General features: G+C 41.0%; 1 protein-coding gene and 1 long non-coding RNA gene across 2 annotated transcripts; both read left to right on the top strand.

The window, feature by feature from the left end:
- Nucleotides 1-1,570: 1,570 nt before the first annotated feature.
- Nucleotides 1,571-18,963, top strand: nelfcd (negative elongation factor complex member C/D). The gene is made up of 15 exons (XM_085159189.1): nucleotides 1,571-1,784; nucleotides 14,034-14,146; nucleotides 14,231-14,340; nucleotides 14,441-14,550; nucleotides 14,703-14,810; nucleotides 15,611-15,763; nucleotides 15,903-16,033; nucleotides 16,145-16,310; nucleotides 16,401-16,535; nucleotides 16,622-16,761; nucleotides 17,526-17,640; nucleotides 17,726-17,821; nucleotides 17,926-18,066; nucleotides 18,374-18,503; nucleotides 18,620-18,963. Exons 1-15 carry the CDS (start codon nucleotides 1,728-1,730, stop codon nucleotides 18,652-18,654), a joined length of 1,740 nt encoding a protein of 579 aa, XP_085015315.1. The 5' UTR covers nucleotides 1,571-1,727; the 3' UTR covers nucleotides 18,655-18,963.
- On the top strand, nucleotides 1,791-11,079 carry LOC146518698 (uncharacterized). The gene is made up of 2 exons (XR_014874045.1): nucleotides 1,791-4,191; nucleotides 5,069-11,079. It is a non-coding gene; the product is annotated as an uncharacterized LOC146518698 (long non-coding RNA).

The following is an 18,963-nucleotide window of genomic DNA, read 5'->3' on the forward strand; positions in this document are numbered from 1 at the left end:
GCACGCTGTTAAGTGCCAGGAGGATTGCCAGGATTTATACATCGGGGAAACCAAACAACCTCTGGCGAAGCGGATGACACAACACAGAAGAGCCACCTTGTCAGGCCAGGACTCTGCAGTCTATTTACACCTACAGGCCAGTGGACACTCTTTCAATGATGAGGATGTACACATCCCGAATCAAGGAGGGGGCCTAAGGGTACATCTTTCGCCATCTTACAATGCTGTGATTGCAGCCATTCCCCAACTCTCTGTGAATGGTACTCATGGTCTTTGATCAGTGGGCCTTGATCAGTGGTTGGTGATGAATGGTCATGAGAATTTGCATAATTATGATGAAGGAACTGACCTCACAGGGATGTTAAACTCTTTTTTTTTTTAATCAAGGGCCACATACAGCCCACTTTGATCTTAAACCGGCCAGACCACTGAAACCCTCCTTTCTATTGTTGTAAAGACGATTACCTGCACATTTAACCCCTGAAATAGTTTAATATAAGAAAAAGAAGTACTATTCTGACAGTATATCCTACATTTTCCACATGATATAGAAATTCTGCTGGAGGAAATGAAAGAAATCTTTCAGTGCTACACTTTGGGCTTAAATTTGAAGAAATGTGTAAAATTACAGAAGAAATTCTGGTTACTCAGCCCAGACAGTCTGTGTTCTTCTCTAAAGTAGACAAGGCAGGACGTGGATACTCTCAGTTTTGACAGACTCACTTAGTGCACACTTAAAATAGTTTAGGCCTCTGTAATGCATACATGCAAATCTAAAGAAACTATTTTCACATCCTGTAAAGCTTTACCATCTGCACCTTCTGTAACATTACATTTTCACTAATCTAAGAGATCATTTTTGTTGGTCCAATGCTATTTTACTCAACAGTCCTGTTGTTGGTTATAATGTGCACAATGTAATATGTGGACTTTTAGTGCCTTCAGGAATGCCTTAAACAATTGTGCTAATTATATTAACTAATTAGTTTATATTAGTAAGAAGTAAATAGTAAACATTCCTCTGGTTTTTACAAAGGTCTACCTGAAGATAAATTGGTCACATGCAGTACTATGCAAATATTTTAATCACTCCTCATTTCTTTATATTTTGTTTACAAGAAGCCAGAGTTTCTATTGTTTTATTTCTTTTAAGTGCTCTTGAGCAATACTTCACAAAGCTTTCTGAATGTCTTCTTTTTACCTGACCATTTTCAAAGGAATGTTTTTTTTTCTTTGTTAAACCACTTAACCCTGAACCATGCACTTCAAGAAGGTTGCAGAACTATTCCTAAAGACTGCTTAACAAATTATGAGAAAGCTTGCCTAAGACATCTGAGATTCCAGTGATTGTACCAAATAGTGGCTTTTGAGCTCATTAGAATTGCACAAACTCAGTTTTTTCCTTATATGTTGTATTTCCATGTATGTTTTTAAAGTTTAAATAAATCACTGCACCCTTTTCCACTTTCCCTTGCAAAAGTTTACCATTGTAAGTACTAAACAAAGGAAACTCCAATCGGTTTGAGCCTGAAAGTCTAAACTCAGGGAGAGAACCCATAATGGGGACGTGGCCTACAGCCTCGCCATTTTCCTCCTGTGTTGTTGTTAGCTTGCTGGCTAAGCTGACCGTCAGCCCGGTGTCTGCAGTTAAACGAGTCGGTGCATGATTTAAATACAACCGGTGTGTTATTGCAGCGGTTCCCGACGTCCCTGCTTTCCCCGTGACCATGGACGAGGAATATTACAGCGGTTCCGGAGACTGGGAAGGCACGGAGGGTAGCATGGTGAGATCGCGACTTGTTTCTGTTTGGCTCTCGGTTAGCTAGCCAGCATTAGCATCGCTGGAGTCACAGCAGCTGATGATTGTCAGACCCTTGTTATCTTTAATACAAAAGCTGATGTGCTGAGACAAGTGCTTCCGGTACTCTAAAGATGCATTGTATAGTCTAAACTCAGCGGCTTGGCTACTTTGTTAGTCAGCTGCAGGCTAATTAACGACACAGCTGCTTCATGTTCATGTTACAAACTGGTGATCAACTCGCTATAGGTTCAAGTTTGTTTTATTTCTGACTAAAATATCTGATAAAATAAATTGATAAAAACATATTTTATCTCTGATTTGGAACAACAGAAAACAGAATCGACTGTTTTGATAGTGTTCACACAGTCGTGGTTACAAAGGAGAAATCGCACCTGTGTCAATTCTAAGGTTTTGTAAATCAGGACATGATAAAAATTGACCCACTTTGGGCCAAGCTTTAGCTGTTGGACCATTTGACTCTAGAACACTTTGGTATACCGAGGAGCTCATGGTTGACTCAATGTTTACAAGACGCTCAGGTCCTGTGGCTGCAAAACGAGCCCTCCACCATGAACTTTAACCTTTAACATGATAACTGAAGTCTGTAGAGTCTGAGATGTAGTTCTTGGGTTTTTGCAGTTTTTCTGAGCATGGCATGCTCTGACCTTGAGGTGAATTTGATGGGATGGGTTCTCTGGGGAACAGAGACACCTGAATGCTCCAGAGCAGCAAACTGCCATCTAGGGCTGCCACGATTGGTCGACTAGTCACGATTATGTAGACTATCAAAATCGTCGACGACTGATTTAGGCTATGTCCACACGTACACGGGTATTTTTGAAAACGGAGATTTTCCGTTTTCGTTTTAAAAAATAATCCCGTCCACACGTAAACGCAGAAGGAAAACGCTGCTAGGAACATGCCAAAGCAGCAGGTGGCGCTATATTCCTAACCGTATGTTGGCCAATCAGAAGTCTAGAAGCCTCTGTGGGAAAAAGTAAACAAAGCTGGGGCATAGAAGCAGAACCGAGTTGTATGTGTGGAGGGACAGTAACTGTGTGTGTATATGTAAGCATTTAAACACTGCAGAGAGTACAATTAACAGTAACAGTATTGTAGAAATTAGTGATGGGATTTCCGGCTCTTTTTAGAGATCCGGCTCCGAACCGGCTCTTCAGGTTGTTTTGTTGCTTTAATTAATTTATTATTAACAATAATATAAAATTATGCACAAAAGGAATTACTAACATAAAAAAAGTGGTTTTATTTATAAATGTTTATATATAAACACACCAAATCCGGTAGTTGGTACTTGCTGGCTTGTGTACTAGCCACTAGGTAACAAAAGCTCACTAGGTAACAAAAGCTTGTACGTGTTTTGAGTTTTCACGTGTTTCGGAGTTTGTACGTGCTTCCTGTTTTGGAGTTTGTACGTGATTTGAAGTTTGTATGTGCTTTGTCTCTAGGGTCCACCGTAAATATACTTTTATTTATTCACTCCACATAAAATGTAATAAATAAATCATATAATACAAAAATCAACTATTCACATTTCAAATTTTAACTATTTAAATTTTCAACTTTTTCCTTTTACAAATTTAAAGTGAAACAACACAAAACACTGCAAACCACAACACAATTAAATATAAATTAAAATATGAAAACAAAAAGAAGATGCATATTCTCTGTCATATGGGCTTGCATGAATAAACTTTCTGAATCCTTTATCATCTGCAAACGAAAATAGTTGTGGATGATTACTATACCTTTCTAATGTGACGCTGTTGTCCCTGGCTCTCTTTCTCTCTCTCCCTCTGTCCCTTCCTGTGCTACTGAGTGTAACTACCGCCCCTCCCCCCTCTGCCCAGCGTAAAGCACAAGGCTCATTGCAGAGTGAAGCGAAAAAAGTGTGAGGAGAGGCTGAGAGAAAGAAGAAAAAAAAAAAAAAACGTGACGGCTTGCGATAAGGAGCCGACTCGAGTCGTTCACGTCAAAGAGTTGGCTCTAAGAGCCATTTCGTTCACGAACGACCCATTACTAGTAGAAATTCATTTCACCGAAACAATAACACACTGTGACGTCAAAAAAGGCGCACATCTTTGAAGCTGCGTTGTCTCCGTTTTTCTGTCCACACATAAATGCAAAAACGGAGTTTTAGAAAATATCCACCCTGGTCGGAGTTTTTAGAAATCTCCGTTTTCAGTGACCGAAAACGCCGTTTACGTGTGAACGAGAGGTGCAAACATAGAAAAATCTGCGTTTTCAAAAATACCCGGTACGTGTGGACATAGCCTTAATAGTCGAGGCATTGTTTGAAGCTTTGTAAGATCACAAAAGACGCAAGAATAAGTAGTAGAATTTAAGAGTGTAATAAGGGACTGAAATAGACAGTGTTGGGAAGGTTACTTTTAAAATGTATTCCATTACAGAATACAGAATACATGCCCCAAAATGTATTCTGTAACGTATTCCGTTACGTTACTCAATGAGAGTAACGTATTCTGAATACTTTGGATTACTTAATATATTATCATGCTGTTTACAACTACGTGAATGTACAATTGCTGTGATTTATTACTGTTACTGAAGGTCCGCGGCTCTGAACCGTAGTAAAGGGACCTCTGGCTAATACGGTGGGTTCTGTGTCGGGCTGGTAGCTGAAAACTAGCTTTACTTTGTTGTCTGGGTCAACTTTGCTAGCGAGAGACAGAGAGAGGCGTTGAAAGGCTGCTCCAACGGAACTTATTGTTTTTGGAGGAAAACACGAACACAGCGTACAGTCGAGTCTTAATAGCTTACTTACAACTGGGCTCGTCAGGCACTCTTCTTGGCTTCTTGGCTGCAGCACATAACGTGTATGGCAGTCCATTCTCCCTGCAGCACGGACTACACTGCCCATGATGCTACATTCTTTAGGGCTATGCCTGTAGCATTCTGCCTATTAGCTTAGCACAACAACAACAGGCGCTCTCTCACCCAGGAAACACGCAGAGAGAGAGCGTCACCCTGTAACCATGGCAACCGTAACGCTGCCGCCTGGAACAACAGAACGTAGCTGTCAAACAAAACCCAAACAGTCCTGACCCGCGACAATATGAAACAGGGAAGTACCGCCGTGTAATACATTTATTTCAACAAAGTAACTGTATTCTAAATACCACATTTTTAAACAGTAACTGTAACGGAATACAGTTACTCATATTTTGTATTTTAAATACGTAACGGCGGTACATGTATTCCGTTACTCCCCAACACTGGAAATAGAAGATGGTAGCACTGCATGTACAAGCCTGCTGCCGTTAAACCCCGAAGAAGAAGAAGCTGTGTCCCAGAATTCATAGCACAGCCCTGTTCAGTTTCCAGCAATGGCGGCAGCTAGTTAGTTTTAATATTACTCTATAATTTCTGGATTACAAAATAAAGGCTTAACATATTTTCAGGATGTAGGTGTGTAAACCTCAAATATCTGCTCAGTTTATCAAGACACCACATATTTTCAAAAGGGCTCCGACGTTTTCGGAGACATCTGTTACCCACCAGCTCAATAGCTAGCCGGGGGCAAGGATCACCAGAGCCGGTGAGAACTGCAGACTCCCGGCAAATCGTTTTCAAACCCACTGCCGTCTTTCGCTACTCGGGTTAAACATGATATATAAGTCACTTAGATAACTTAAAAATGTTATTGTTTGGCTTTTTTCAGTATTTTATTTGTTCCTGAGTAAATCAGTTTGGCTGAGATTAAGGTTATAGTTGTTGGGTCTGTCTAGCACAGGCCCACCGCTGGAACGAGACAATTTAAAACCACAGCAAAAGCATTGAACACCAAGTAGGCAAAGTTCTTCATGTTACTCATGCATGAGGGAGACCTGCCTGGAGCCAAGTGTCGTTCCACCACTTGACCTCCATCAGACTCTCAGCCAGGTTCCCCATAGCACTCCTTTTATTGTGGTTACATGAATATGCATAGGGTCATTAACATATAACATCTTACATAGGTATACATGTGAACAAAGGATTGTGTGTGTGTATGTGTGTGTGTGTGTGGGGGGTCAGAGTGTGACCCCATAAATGACTTCCCTAAACCCACTGGTCTGGAAAGTCCACCAGTTCATCTAAACAAAAGGCACTTAGCCTAAAACAGATATAGCCACGTTTATCCTACCATAAAACAATAAGAGAAGGTACGACCTTTTCCCATGCTCCCAGGATGTAGGTGTGGATTCCAGAACACTCTGGAATCCACACCAAGCCTTTGCAGCCCGCTAAAGATCACACATCCTATCACTACACAATTGATTATACACCTCTAAGCATATATAAGTAGATATTTCTAAGCATAAATGACAATCAACAATACAAAACCTAACATTCCCCCCTTTTTGACCTTTATGCTAGAAAAGTTCCCAGTTATGATCACCTCATGCCTGACAGTGTAAATGCAAACATTTTTACACACAGCATATGTCAATCACTCTAAATTACTGTAAAAGTACACAGTTTAACAAATGTATTAGCAGTTATCCCATTCCTCATTGATCTCATCCAATGGCAAACTGCATCCTACGAGCAAACAAATGAATTGTTAAGTTAATAGTTAAAAGAGAAATTAACATTTTCAAAAACATCTCAGCTTGGTGGTGCTCCTCTGGGCGCGCAAATCACATGTCTCTCTGCAGAGTGGTTTAAGTTCTGCAGGGCGTCATAAATGTCTCTTCCAGTTGTTCCCATCATTGTCCATAGGACCAGAGTCCAAATGTATGTAGAATAGACATTCAAACATACCAGTTAGTTTTGTTGTTTGTCAACATGGGTCTCAGCTATCTCCAAAGCTGCAGACCTCTTCAGCACTCTAGTTTTATGGCCTCTATCAACCCCCATCACCTCACTTCAGGCCCTCGTCCTGCGAGGGGGATACTTATGACTCCTCCATTGTCCATGCTCTGCAGAAAAACCCCTCTGTGGAAAGGGTGCTGGGTCCAGTTATCTTACTGCTGTTAAGATCCCAGCAGTCTTCAGAGTGTCATCATATGCACAGTACAGTGGCACAGCATTAGGTGATGTTCATAGGAAATTGCTGCCATCACCACCATAGCTTCTGGTTCCTGTGCTTTTCACAGAATCATGATGTCATCCTTGGACTCCCTCTGCGCTGTCGATGGAGCTTGGCACGCTCCCCTCATCTTTCAGGTGCCCGTCTGTTGTCCACAATCTCCTCTGTTGGCCTCTGGAAAGCCCCCTTGGCACAGTTCTCATTCCAACGCAGCTTCGTGGTCCTTGCTGTGGCTCCAAAGTCTGATCTCATGATGGGCCCCAACCAGCTTGACCTTTGACCTCAACCACTGCCTGGACTGTCAGCCATGCCTGGAATGGTTCTTGTTTCTCACTGGGCCTCTGGAGATTTCTCAGGAGATTCCTTCCAGCAATAATTTGACTGCTGCACCTGTATTTCCTTACTAGGACGAAAAACTTCTATTTGGAGAGCATGTCAACAATCATCAAACCACATTCTTTAGTTCAGTGAACTTCACTTATAGGCCATCAAAGCCTCATCTGAACCTGAATGCTCCACTTGCATAGGTTAAAATACCCATAAATGAACTGTTAATCACACAAATCACTGCAACAATCATAAAAAACATTGTTTCATGTTAATCCTGGACCCCTCCTCTTGACTCATGGACACTCCCATGAGTCAACCCATCAAACCTAGATTCCTGTCTTAAAGAAAAAAGGTTAGCTAGATCATGTCCCAGGCAACATCAGGGTGTCTCCTCTGGAGTAGCTCCACAACCCTGCAATAAAAAAATGTTAGTGTGTTTTGTATATTAAGTTTGCTTAAAAACTGGCTCTGCCAGGAGCCTGCATACATACCATAATGGCCTGGAAAACAAGATCTGGAAGTGAAATCAAACTTCACACTTGTAAACAATTATATCATAAGAGTAATAAAGTATTCAACATCAGCAAGACAAGTGTCATGTGCAGGTTTTCTCAAATCAGTAAACTACAATTATTACCATAATTTGCCTCAGACATGGATCATCCCATGTACTCAGTCAACATTAATGTAATCGGTGACTTCCCTTAAGCAAAGTCACTCCACTCATGTATCACTAGGAGCTCAAAAATGGCCAGTTAATGAGCTCCATGTTCAACTATTCCATAAACACTGCATCTCTTATTTGTTTTTCTCATGTCACTTGTCCGCTTCTGCTGAATCCTCTACATGTACTCTTAGAAAAACAAACATTAGCAACACACATTGACCATCCCGGTGGTCAGACGCAGGTCGACAGGTTCCAGAGGTGCTATAAAAGGACCATAAAGTTAACCATCCATAGCTGTGGAAAGAAGTGACACTAGTTTTCAACACAGGAAATTTCTCACGTGTCATTCACATTGTCAAAGTAACCTTCACATTTTCCCAAAAACACAGTGTAACAGCATCACCACTCATAACCTGTAAACACAGTTTTATTCACACATAAACCCAGAAATCCTGTAGTAGGAAAAAACATCAACCAGCTGTCCTGGTATAAATCACATGATCAATTCACATGAAGAACTGTAATGCTGTAGAAAAGAAAATGCAAATGTTAGCGCTGCGCAGATGTATACACTCTTTCTCACAGTTTCCTCTGTGAGCAACACAAGGTGGTGAATAACACCCCTGGTAGATGCACAGACACAGAAAGTGGCATTTAAAAGGTTAAATCGTCACGCAACCTCGAATGTTGTTGTCATCTTTCTGCTCCTGTAAAAGGAAACACACATAGATTCATCCACCCTTTTGGCCTGTCTAGGTGGAGGTTAACCTTGAGTAGTGGTCAAGCCTTGTCAGCTTTTACCAACCAGGTTTTTTTTTTCTTTCACTCATTCATTCATACATTCATTCTTTCTTTCTTTGCTAATAGTGGAATCGATCGTCGCATTACGTTTCCACTCTCAGCAAAATGACATCATTTCAAAAAGAAAAAGAAGAACTTTAGATCGGATTACATCGCTGAATCCTTTTAGGCAGGGACTCTCATTTTCTAATTGTCCCAAATAAGTGGCTTTCTCCTGAGCCCATTTTAATGTGGAGAAACTCACTTGTAACAATTTTCTCGACGACGTGTCGTACAGCGCTTTCTGTTCTAATCGTGCAGATCTGCTCAAACAGAGATTATCGAACAAAACTTTCAGTGCACGGTGAAAGTAACAAAAATAAAAAGGCCTTGTTAAGTCATGACATATGCTCCTCATCTCAGGAGGGTAAATCATACCATTAGCATGGTTTATCATACCATCATACTAATTGGCAGGCTCAACTTCACAACAAAAGAAAAATCATCAGCTAGATTCACTCCAAACCAATCATCAGCTGCACAACACACAACATAAGCCTAACGTCTTATTAGCTAGGAGTTTAATCCACAGGTCTGTGCCTTTCACTCATTTAGGCCACACACCCATTTTATTCAGTTTTCCTTTTTCCCTTCATCATAAAACGTGACATGTTGTCATGCACTTCACAAAAGAAGTTTGTTCTGACGTATTCAGAATTGTGTATTTAGGTACAGGATTCACTCGCACATCAAAACAGGAAACTCAGTGTTTTAGAGTCTCCACTCAACACACAACAGACTCCAACACATCCCATTCACTCGTGCTAGAATTCAGTCACCTTTCCTCAATCTAAGAACGATCAACTAATTTGCATATCAGCTATTAACCCACTAAGATGACAGGACAACAGAAATGCATGTTCAAAATGTTATCACAAAAATAGAATTCCCCTCATACAGTAAATTATTTGTGCTGCATCAATCAAGCAGGAAGCATCTCCCAATTTACTGTAACAACTAAATTTATTGTCTGATTACTGGGTGGTCAAACCAGAATCTTTTTTTTTCCCCACAAAAGTTAAACTGTTGTCCTGCAACCTAGAGAGTTAGTTGTCAGCATTGGATAAATTCAGTATTTGATAACAAGTGTCTGTTAAATTAACACTATTTTAACACTGATGAATGATAACAAGCTGATCTTCATTGCATGTGTGTTTGTGTTATTAGGCAGGTTTAATCAATGTCTGTGGAGCTGCATCTCCAGCAGGGCATGTTCTTAAAGCTGCCTGTCCTACACATTTCTCTGCTATTATTTGATCATTTCTTAACTGATGTGCTATGAGTCCATTGATCTTTGCATCACTTCTCATCACACTAAGTGACTTGGACAAGATGATAAACAAACTCACATGCTTAAGATGTTGTCTAATCTTGATGAGCTCTCTTGTGTTTGGAAGTGTTAGTAGGGTTAATGCATGTTCTGCTTGTGTGTGTGATTTTGTATGTTTCTTTTTTGCAGTGTTTCAGACTCCTTCACAATTTTCCAACTTAAGCAGTCAGTTTTCTTTTCCCCAGGTTTGCTAACCCAAATTTTGATTTCCCATATTGAAAACAACAAAATTCCTATGTGTTCTCACCACTGCTCTCACTGTTGTCCTCTCCCACTTCAACAGTCCAATAGCAGGCAGTTCTCCTTCAGCTTTGTCCTGTGTTTCACTGACTCTTCTTGCCATTTTACTCCAAAGGTGGCAAATGTCAAACTCCAACAGTCTCCTCAGTTCTCCTCAAACGTTCTTTTCACATGCACAGTGAAGTTGCAGCTTGTTGGAAACACAGTGCCATTCATCCAATCAGGCAGGATGATGGGTTTGCTCTTCTTCTCTGATGCTGTTTGTCCACACTGCTGCTGCTTGCTGGGACTCTTTGCTCGGGAGTCTTTGCTCAGGACTCTGCTGCTGTCTCTTTATCTGCCATGTCATTGCTCTTTGGAGCTGCATTCCTTGTCTTCAGGGGGGAGTGAGAGCTTGCTTGTGAGGTTGAGAGACACATGGAGCTGTAAATAAGTTAGCCAAAAACTTGGCCTGAACGTTTCCAATGATGTTAAACTATAGCTTTCTTCCGACCGCTGCATGTGGAAAATTGATTCAGGTCTGCTTGTCACCTGAAAGTGACAAACTAAGACATTTTCATTATTATTATCACTGCTTAATCAACACACACAACTCTCTCTCTGTGTTTTTGTGAACAGTCCTTTCTTAAAAGCAGAAAATGAGATTGTAGTTGTTCTTGGCTGATCAACACAAAACCTTTTCCTATGATTATTTTTCATCTACAATGTAAATTTTGTCTCTTTTTCACTCTTTTTTTTTTCTTTACAATAGCTGGTGACCTGCAGAATCACCGCTCTCACAATCAGAGGCAATTACTTTTACACAGCGCACAAAAACACTGTGACGTCAGACACATTCACACTCACTTTTTTCATCTGCGTAAATAAATCATTTGGCCAATGGCATGTGCCATGGTGATCCATAAGTATGATCACAAGTTTATTTAATTATTTTCAACCCAACAAAACAAATAAACAAAAACATGATGCTGATGCTATGAACACTCCACACACATGAGTCAAGATGCAGGAAAACTGCTGCGCATCTGAAAGAAGAAACTGAACTCGCGGAAAAGCTGCACACTCCAGTTATCATAGTTATCATAGTCCTGTTTCCCTCTCTTTGAAGAGTTCTCAGCCAGCTCCCGATCTGAAAATGTGTAGCTTGCTCATCAGCTCAGAAGAGACCACAACACAACCTCACACAGTGGTTGCGTGCTTTGCCCCACAGTGGCAAAGACTTGCACTTTCATATTCAATTCAGCTTCTCCATCATGTAATTTTCAGCTGTTTCATACAGGGTTCAGCATATTAGTTGTTTTCACAGGTGTGCTCTATATCTCAGCAATGGCTCATAATAAGACGACAGTCTTTCACACAGGTCAAATGCCTCTATGCACATCCTTAGTTTAAATATTTACCTATATCACTTCATCTCATATATCATTGTACTTAATTTTAGCAACCCTAAGCTTAATGCAGATTACTTTTAACAACTGACACAGACGTACACAAACAACACAGATAGGCCTATAACTTTCCCCAGCCTGCGTGAACCCGCACGGCCGTTGAGCTCCTGGACTCGCGTGTACCCGCGCAGTCACTGAGATGCACCTGCCTGCGTGAAACCGCACGGCATAGGCGTCGCTCTCTTTTGTTTATAAGCCTGCGATTAACCGCACGGCTCAGGTCCGCGTGAAACCCGCGCGACCGTGCTCGCGTATACCCGCGCAGCTAAGGAGCCGTCGCTCTCTTTCCTTTATAAGCCTGCGATTAACCGCACGGCTCAGGTCCGCGTGAAACCCGCGCGACCGTGCTCGCGTGAACCCGCGCAGCTACAGCGCTCTTCTTTTTACAGTACTTACTTGGTGTTGCTCTTGCATTAATCTCGAATCCCGTCAATCACCATCCAGCGAGGAGAAAAAACAGACAGCTAATCCACCGGCCCGATGACGAATTCTCACGTCTCGGGACTTTACTACAGGAACTTCTATACGTCCTGGCTGACGTCTTTCGGCGTGTCTCTTTTTCCCCTCGGTGAATGTCAATTCTAGGGCTCCGGCTCCGAAGGACCAATTAATGTTGGGTCTGTCTAGCACAGGCCCACCGCTGGAACGAGACAATTTAAAACCACAGCAAAAGCATTGAACACCAAGTAGGCAAAGTTCTTCATGTTACTCATGCATGAGGGAGACCTGCCTGGAGCCAAGTGTCGTTCCACCACTTGACCTCCATCAGACTCTCAGCCAGGTTCCCCATAGCACTCCTTTTATTGTGGTTACATGAATATGCATAGGGTCATTAACATATAACATCTTACATAGGTATACATGTGAACAAAGGATTGTGTGTGTGTATGTGTGTGTGTGTGTGGGGGGTCAGAGTGTGACCCCATAAATGACTTCCCTAAACCCACTGGTCTGGAAAGTCCACCAGTTCATCTAAACAAAAGGCACTTAGCCTAAAACAGATATAGCCACGTTTATCCTACCATAAAACAATAAGAGAAGGTACGACCTTTTCCCATGCTCCCAGGATGTAGGTGTGGATTCCAGAACACTCTGGAATCCACACCAAGCCTTTGCAGCCCGCTAAAGATCACACATCCTATCACTACACAATTGATTATACACCTCTAAGCATATATAAGTAGATATTTCTAAGCATAAATGACAATCAACAATACAAAACCTAACAATAGTTTTTACACAGCTGAATAAATGTCAAACAGACAACTGATTATCAGAAGTGTGAGATGCTCCAGAATATACTCCGGTGTCCTGTTACATTTTAGATAGCAAGGAGCAGACGGCTGAATTTATTAAACTTCACCGACACAATCTGCAAATTTCATTAAAATGTAATAAACTATCATCTTGTCTTACACTTAAAGCTGTAAGCTAATGATAGTTATGTAAGAGCAGATGCATGCTGGTGCAATAAGCTGTACGTTGTACGTCCAATGGATGGATGTTCTGATTAGTCGACTAATCGCAAAAATAATCGGTGAGTAGTCGACTATCAAAATAATCGTTTGTGCAGCCCTACTGCCAATACATTTATAGATGTGCTCGCACAGAAACCTGGCTACTTACCCCCTTAAATGCCAGCGTGACCCCATTCTATTACAGACTGGTGAGCAAAAGTAATGTAACTTTATCTTAATGGCTTAAACAGATATTGACAAAGTTTAACTTTGATGACATAATTTACAGTTGGAAAAAAAAGAAAATTTTCATTTATTGAAATGAAAATTTCAATAAATTAAATCTATTTAATTATTGATTAAATTTATTATAATAAACATCGTGAGTGAAGTATTGTGATAACGCATCGTGCAGTGTCTGGTGATTGTCACTTCTAGGAACGGATGGTTTTTATTATGTCCTCATATATAAACTATGACTGTAGAAGTTAATTTTGCCTTGTGCATGTTTTTCAAACAGTAGTAAATCAGGATAAGGTGCGATAGTCACATAGACCTGTATTCAACTTGAAGAGACAAGAAAATAAGCTCAAATTGTTAGAGCTGTGTGTTTTAAGCGAAACTTCTGCCTAGTTACGGAACTGAAGCAGAAACCTGATGTCTACATATCCGTGTCTTTTAACTTGGATGATTGTTAGAAAACCTGCTCAGAGTCTAATAATAACATCTTGTATAGCACCTGTCGATTCTCCTCTACCTTGTAGCTACACCATAATATGTTACTATATGCAAATGAGAACCAGAGTATTACTTATTATTCCCCAGATAGATGAATAACTTTAGAAGCATCTGCATCACTGTGTATTTCAGGAGGATGGTTACGGTGAAGGAGAGAATGATGGGAAAATCCAGGAAGCTTGCCTGGAGAAATTCTCCAGCAGGGATTACATCATGGAGCCTGCTATCTTCAGCACCCTCAAAACGTAAGTGTCTGCACTCTCATGTAAATTTAATATAAGTTTTGTTAAAAAGACATTTATTGATTAACAACCATGTTCTTTCTGCAGGTATTTTCAAGCAGGTGGCTCTCCAGAACATGTCATCCAGCTTCTCTCTGAAAATTACTCTGCCGTGGCTCAGACTGTTAATCTGCTGGCCGAGTGGCTCATCCAGATGGGTACCTGTCAGACTACTCGTCTTACTGTTGTTGTGTCAGAAAGCTAATTTTAGTTTGTCTTACTGATGGCTTTTCATTAATGTGTAATGTAATTATTCAGGTGTGGAGCCTGCACAGGTCCAAGAACGAGTAGAAAATCACCTTAAGAGTCTTCTGATAAAACACTTTGACCCCCAGAAAGCTGATTCCATCTTCACCGTTGAGGGAGAGGTGAGATCTCTAAACACACGGGGTAATTACACATATGACAAATGAAAGTGGTGAGAAACCTTGAGCGTGTTGTGCTTCATAATTTAATGAGTGATTTTAAATCTAACTGAAGCTCAGAGAAACCAAACTAATCCAGTCTCCTGCCCTTTTAGACTCCTGCTTGGCTTGAGCAGATGATAGCGCACACAACATGGAGAGATCTCTTCTATAAGCTGGCAGAGGCTCACCCAGATTGCCTGATGCTCAACTTCACTGTAAAGGTATAGTAGTAGCTGTGGAAACAGTAAGAGCAGCAGGAGCTGAAGATTAGGACATGAACACAAACTAACCAATAGAAAGAGTCAAGTTAAAGATTTTAACTTTAAATTTGTTTCTGATGTTCTGTCATTGTGGTTTACACTCATTGGACACATTATTAGGGACACTTTGCTTGAAGCCTTTGGATTCAGAACTGCCTTAATTCTTCATGCTGGGAAAATTCCTCAGATTTTGGTCCACATTGATCCTGGCACCAACATCTGTGCAACATTCAAAGTCACTGATATGATTTGTATGACCGATTTAAGAATCAGATATTCGGAGACATTTGCATCTAATTTTTTTCAGACACATGAAACACAGACAGATTTATGTATTTTATTTTTTATGTGTAGTTTTTTATTTATTTGTATATGCTCTGTCCAACTCTTCTTAGATCAGTTAGATTTTGTTTTAGTGAGATTCCAAGTATTGGCAGCAGGAAAGTTGCAGAGGGCCCTCCGGTGGACAAACTATGCAACAGTTAATGCCAATACCAATAGATCAGCAGAAAAGGTAATGTAGGCCTGCTAATAAATCAGTCTGGCTCTGCATGGGTTTGACTCATTAGTTATTTTTGTTAACAAGCAGCTAAACAGGTGTACATAAAAACATGATCAGTAAGTGTATTGTTGTAATTGTAATTCACCCGAATATGAAAATTCACCTTAATTGAATCATTTTTCTTCTTTTTTACATTTTTGCAGCTTGATGACTTGGACTGTCACTGCTTCTTTTCAGTATTGTGTTTGTGTTTGTTTAGCTCATTTCAGACGCAGGTTACCAGGGCGAGATCACCAGCGTGTCCACAGCCTGCCAACAGCTGGAAGTTTTCTCTCGGGTATTGAGAACATCTTTGGCCACGCTGCTAGACGGAGGAGAAGAAAACCTGGAGAAGAACCTGCCCGAATTTGCTGTGAGGATTACTTTGCGTGTCTGTTCTGTCAACCATCAAAGATCTGTAAAATATGTATCTTTTTGTCTCTATGTGCCACTTTTTTAAAAGTGCTGTAAGTAATGGTCTCTGATGAGCTGCGCCCGACTCTTTCCAACAGAAAATGGTGTGTCACGGCGAGCACACCTACCTCTTTGCCCAGGCAATGATGTCCATCCTTGCTCAGGAGGAACAGGGAGGTTCAGCTGTCCGCAGGATCGGCCAGGAGGTGCAAAAGTCTGCACATGAGAGGTAACGTTGTCAACTGATGTAGTCAAAGTGATCAAGTGAACTGTGAGATTAGAGTTTTGTGGATGAGCTTGAGTAATAAAAATGGTGCAATAAAGGTGGTTTATATTGCAGAGGTCACGATGCCAGTCAGATAACCCTTGCACTTGGTACAGCGGCAGCCTACCCTCGAGCCTGCCAGGCTCTCGGCGCCATGTTGTCCAAAGGAGCCCTGAATCCTGCTGATATAACAGTTCTGTTCAAGATGTTTAGCAGCATGGACCCTCCTCCAGTCGAACTGGTGAGTTCAGAACATTCTTCCTGCTGTTTATGTCCAGTGTTTACTAACTAAAGCACTCTGAATTTAAGCACTTGTCTGTCTTGTCTTTAGATCAGAGTGCCGGCCTTTCTCGACCTGTTTATGCAGTCGCTTTTCAAGCCTGGATCGAAGATCAACCAAGACCATAAACACAAATACATCCACATTTTAGCCTATGCTGCCAGTGTGGTGGAGACCTGGAAAAAGGTACAAAAAAAAAACAATGATGCTGTGTGCATTGTTAATTTAAATCATATAATAATGAAAATATGCTTATTTTATCCCAATTCCAGAACAAGCGAGTGAACATTAATAAAGATGAGCTGAAGTCAACCTCTAAGGCTATTGAGACCGTGCACAACCTGTGCTGCAATGAGAACAAAGGAGCCACCGAGCTGATTGCTGAGCTCGGCACTTTGTACCAGTGCATCAGGTGAGTGTTTGACAAGAGCTTTCAAATATGAAATATTGGTTAGTTGGTTTCATCGTATCTAATGCGACTCTTCTATCATCTAACACACTAATCTTACTTGTTGTAAATTTTAGCCCCATCATGCAGTGAATCTTTGTAAAGGAGTGTAAGGGTTATTGAGACATGTTGCAATGGTTGTTAAGCATCGTTTTACCAGGAAAAGATGCACTTTTAATCAGTGAAAATGAACAAGGTTATTTATTAGAATACAGCTCTTTCAGTGCTTACTGCACCATCGTAGAGTTACTTTCACCTCTGTTTTTCTTTCTGAAGCAACAAATCTAGTGATGTTACCAGACTGTGCAGTTAATTTTGATATTTTCTTAGGCACTGAAGACAGTTCAATATTTTGAAGCAGAACCCGTACAGTCAGATTTGTGTCATAATGTTTTCATTGTTGTAGAGTAAGGTCTGTAGTAAAAGTAGGAAGTAGATTGTGTTAAAGAAGAAACAAAGGGGAAACTTGAAGCAACAGCATTTTTAATATGTTGATCTTCAGTTAATCATTCAAAGCCTGAATACAGCTCAGCTCGAGCTTATGGGCTTCCAAGATTTGCCAGATGAAATGTGCAAATGAAAAATCTATTTACATGTATGATTATTTAGTTTTATACCATTAGAATCTATTGTATATACGGTACAGAAGGGTTCAAATATTGGTACTTAAAGTAAAACCGGAGTTTGAGACCCAGACTTCCTCACTGACTGACCGTCTGTGTGTTCAGGTTTCCAGTGGTTGCTATGGGAGTTCTGAAGTGGGTGGACTGGACGGTGTCCGAGCCGCGGTACTTCCAGCTGCAAACAGACCACACTCCCGTCCATTTAGCTTTACTGGATGAGGTGCGACACTGCTGCAAGATGAAAGATTAAATTGTGATTAATTTGCGGAGCTTAAAGTTCAAACATTATAATTTTCTCTGCACAGATCTGTACGTGTCACCAGCTGCTGCACCCGCAGGTCCTCCAGCTGCTCATCAAGCTCTTTGAGACCGAGCACTCTCAGCTGGACGTCATGGAGCAGGTGGGCGTTGTGTGCCTCGCATGCTTTTAATTCCAGCTTGTTAACAGACGCCTGTGTGTTGTAGCTCTGAGCTGACAGCGTGTTTGTTTTATTTCCCCCTCCAGTTGGAGTTGAAGAAGACTCTGCTGGACCGAATGGTTCACCTGCTGAGTCGTGGCTACGTCCTGCCCGTCGTCAGCTACATCCGCAAATGTCTGGAGAAACTCAACACAGATATCTCCCTCATTAGATATTTTGTCACTGAGGTAACAGCTGCTTATGGAAATCTGATTTATGTGTGCACTCTTTCCTGTCAGGTCTGTTCTCCTGTTGTTTGTTCAATTTCAGCTTTGCACAGATTAATGTTCACTGTTTCCATTCCTGTTATTGGTTAGTGACGTCTTTACCCAAGTAGTTGGTATATGCCAAAAAAAGGGGATGAATATTTGACCTAGAATCTTTATAAAACACCTGGAGTTGATGCTCTATAATTGGTAAATGTGGAAATAAGACACTGTTTCAGTACATCAGACCTTTGTGAACAGAGCTCAGTGTGAGATATTTCTCTTAAAGGTGCTGGATGTGATCGCGCCTCCCTATACGTCGGACTTTGTTCAACTCTTCTTGCCGATCCTTGAGAATGACAGCATCGCAGGAACGATCCGCACAGATGGAGAACATGACGCTGTTGCTGAGTTTATCGGTAAGTGGCGAGAAAGGAAAGTTTATAGAAAGTCTATTATTCCTTTAATAAATAAAAGGAAGTCTTTGGGCTCTCATCCATCTGAAGCACTAACATGTGGGTGATTGGTTTTTCAGCCCACTGTAAGTCAAACTTCATCATGATCAACTGATGTGGAATTGACACCCAAAATGGGAGACGTAAAGGAGGTGGAAGATCTGTTATCTGATAAGCAGGTGCTTGCGGCTGAAGCACATAGCTTGGAGGTGGATTTTTCATTTTGGCAAAGTGAAGTGGAAATGAGTTTCTGTTAAGGAAACATGAAAGCAGCTGTGACTGTCGCTGAACTGGCTGAGTGGTGTGAAAGTAATGACACAGATTTATCTGAAGATGCAGCTGAATGTTGCTTTTTTTACCTGTATATTTGATTTTCTATATTTTATGTTGGTCTGAGCTCTTTTAAAATAAACTTTAAAATGTT

This window comes from Neolamprologus multifasciatus, chromosome 5 (assembly GCF_963576455.1).
Source record: "Neolamprologus multifasciatus chromosome 5, fNeoMul1.2, whole genome shotgun sequence".
Lineage (NCBI taxonomy): Eukaryota > Metazoa > Chordata > Actinopteri > Cichliformes > Cichlidae > Neolamprologus > Neolamprologus multifasciatus.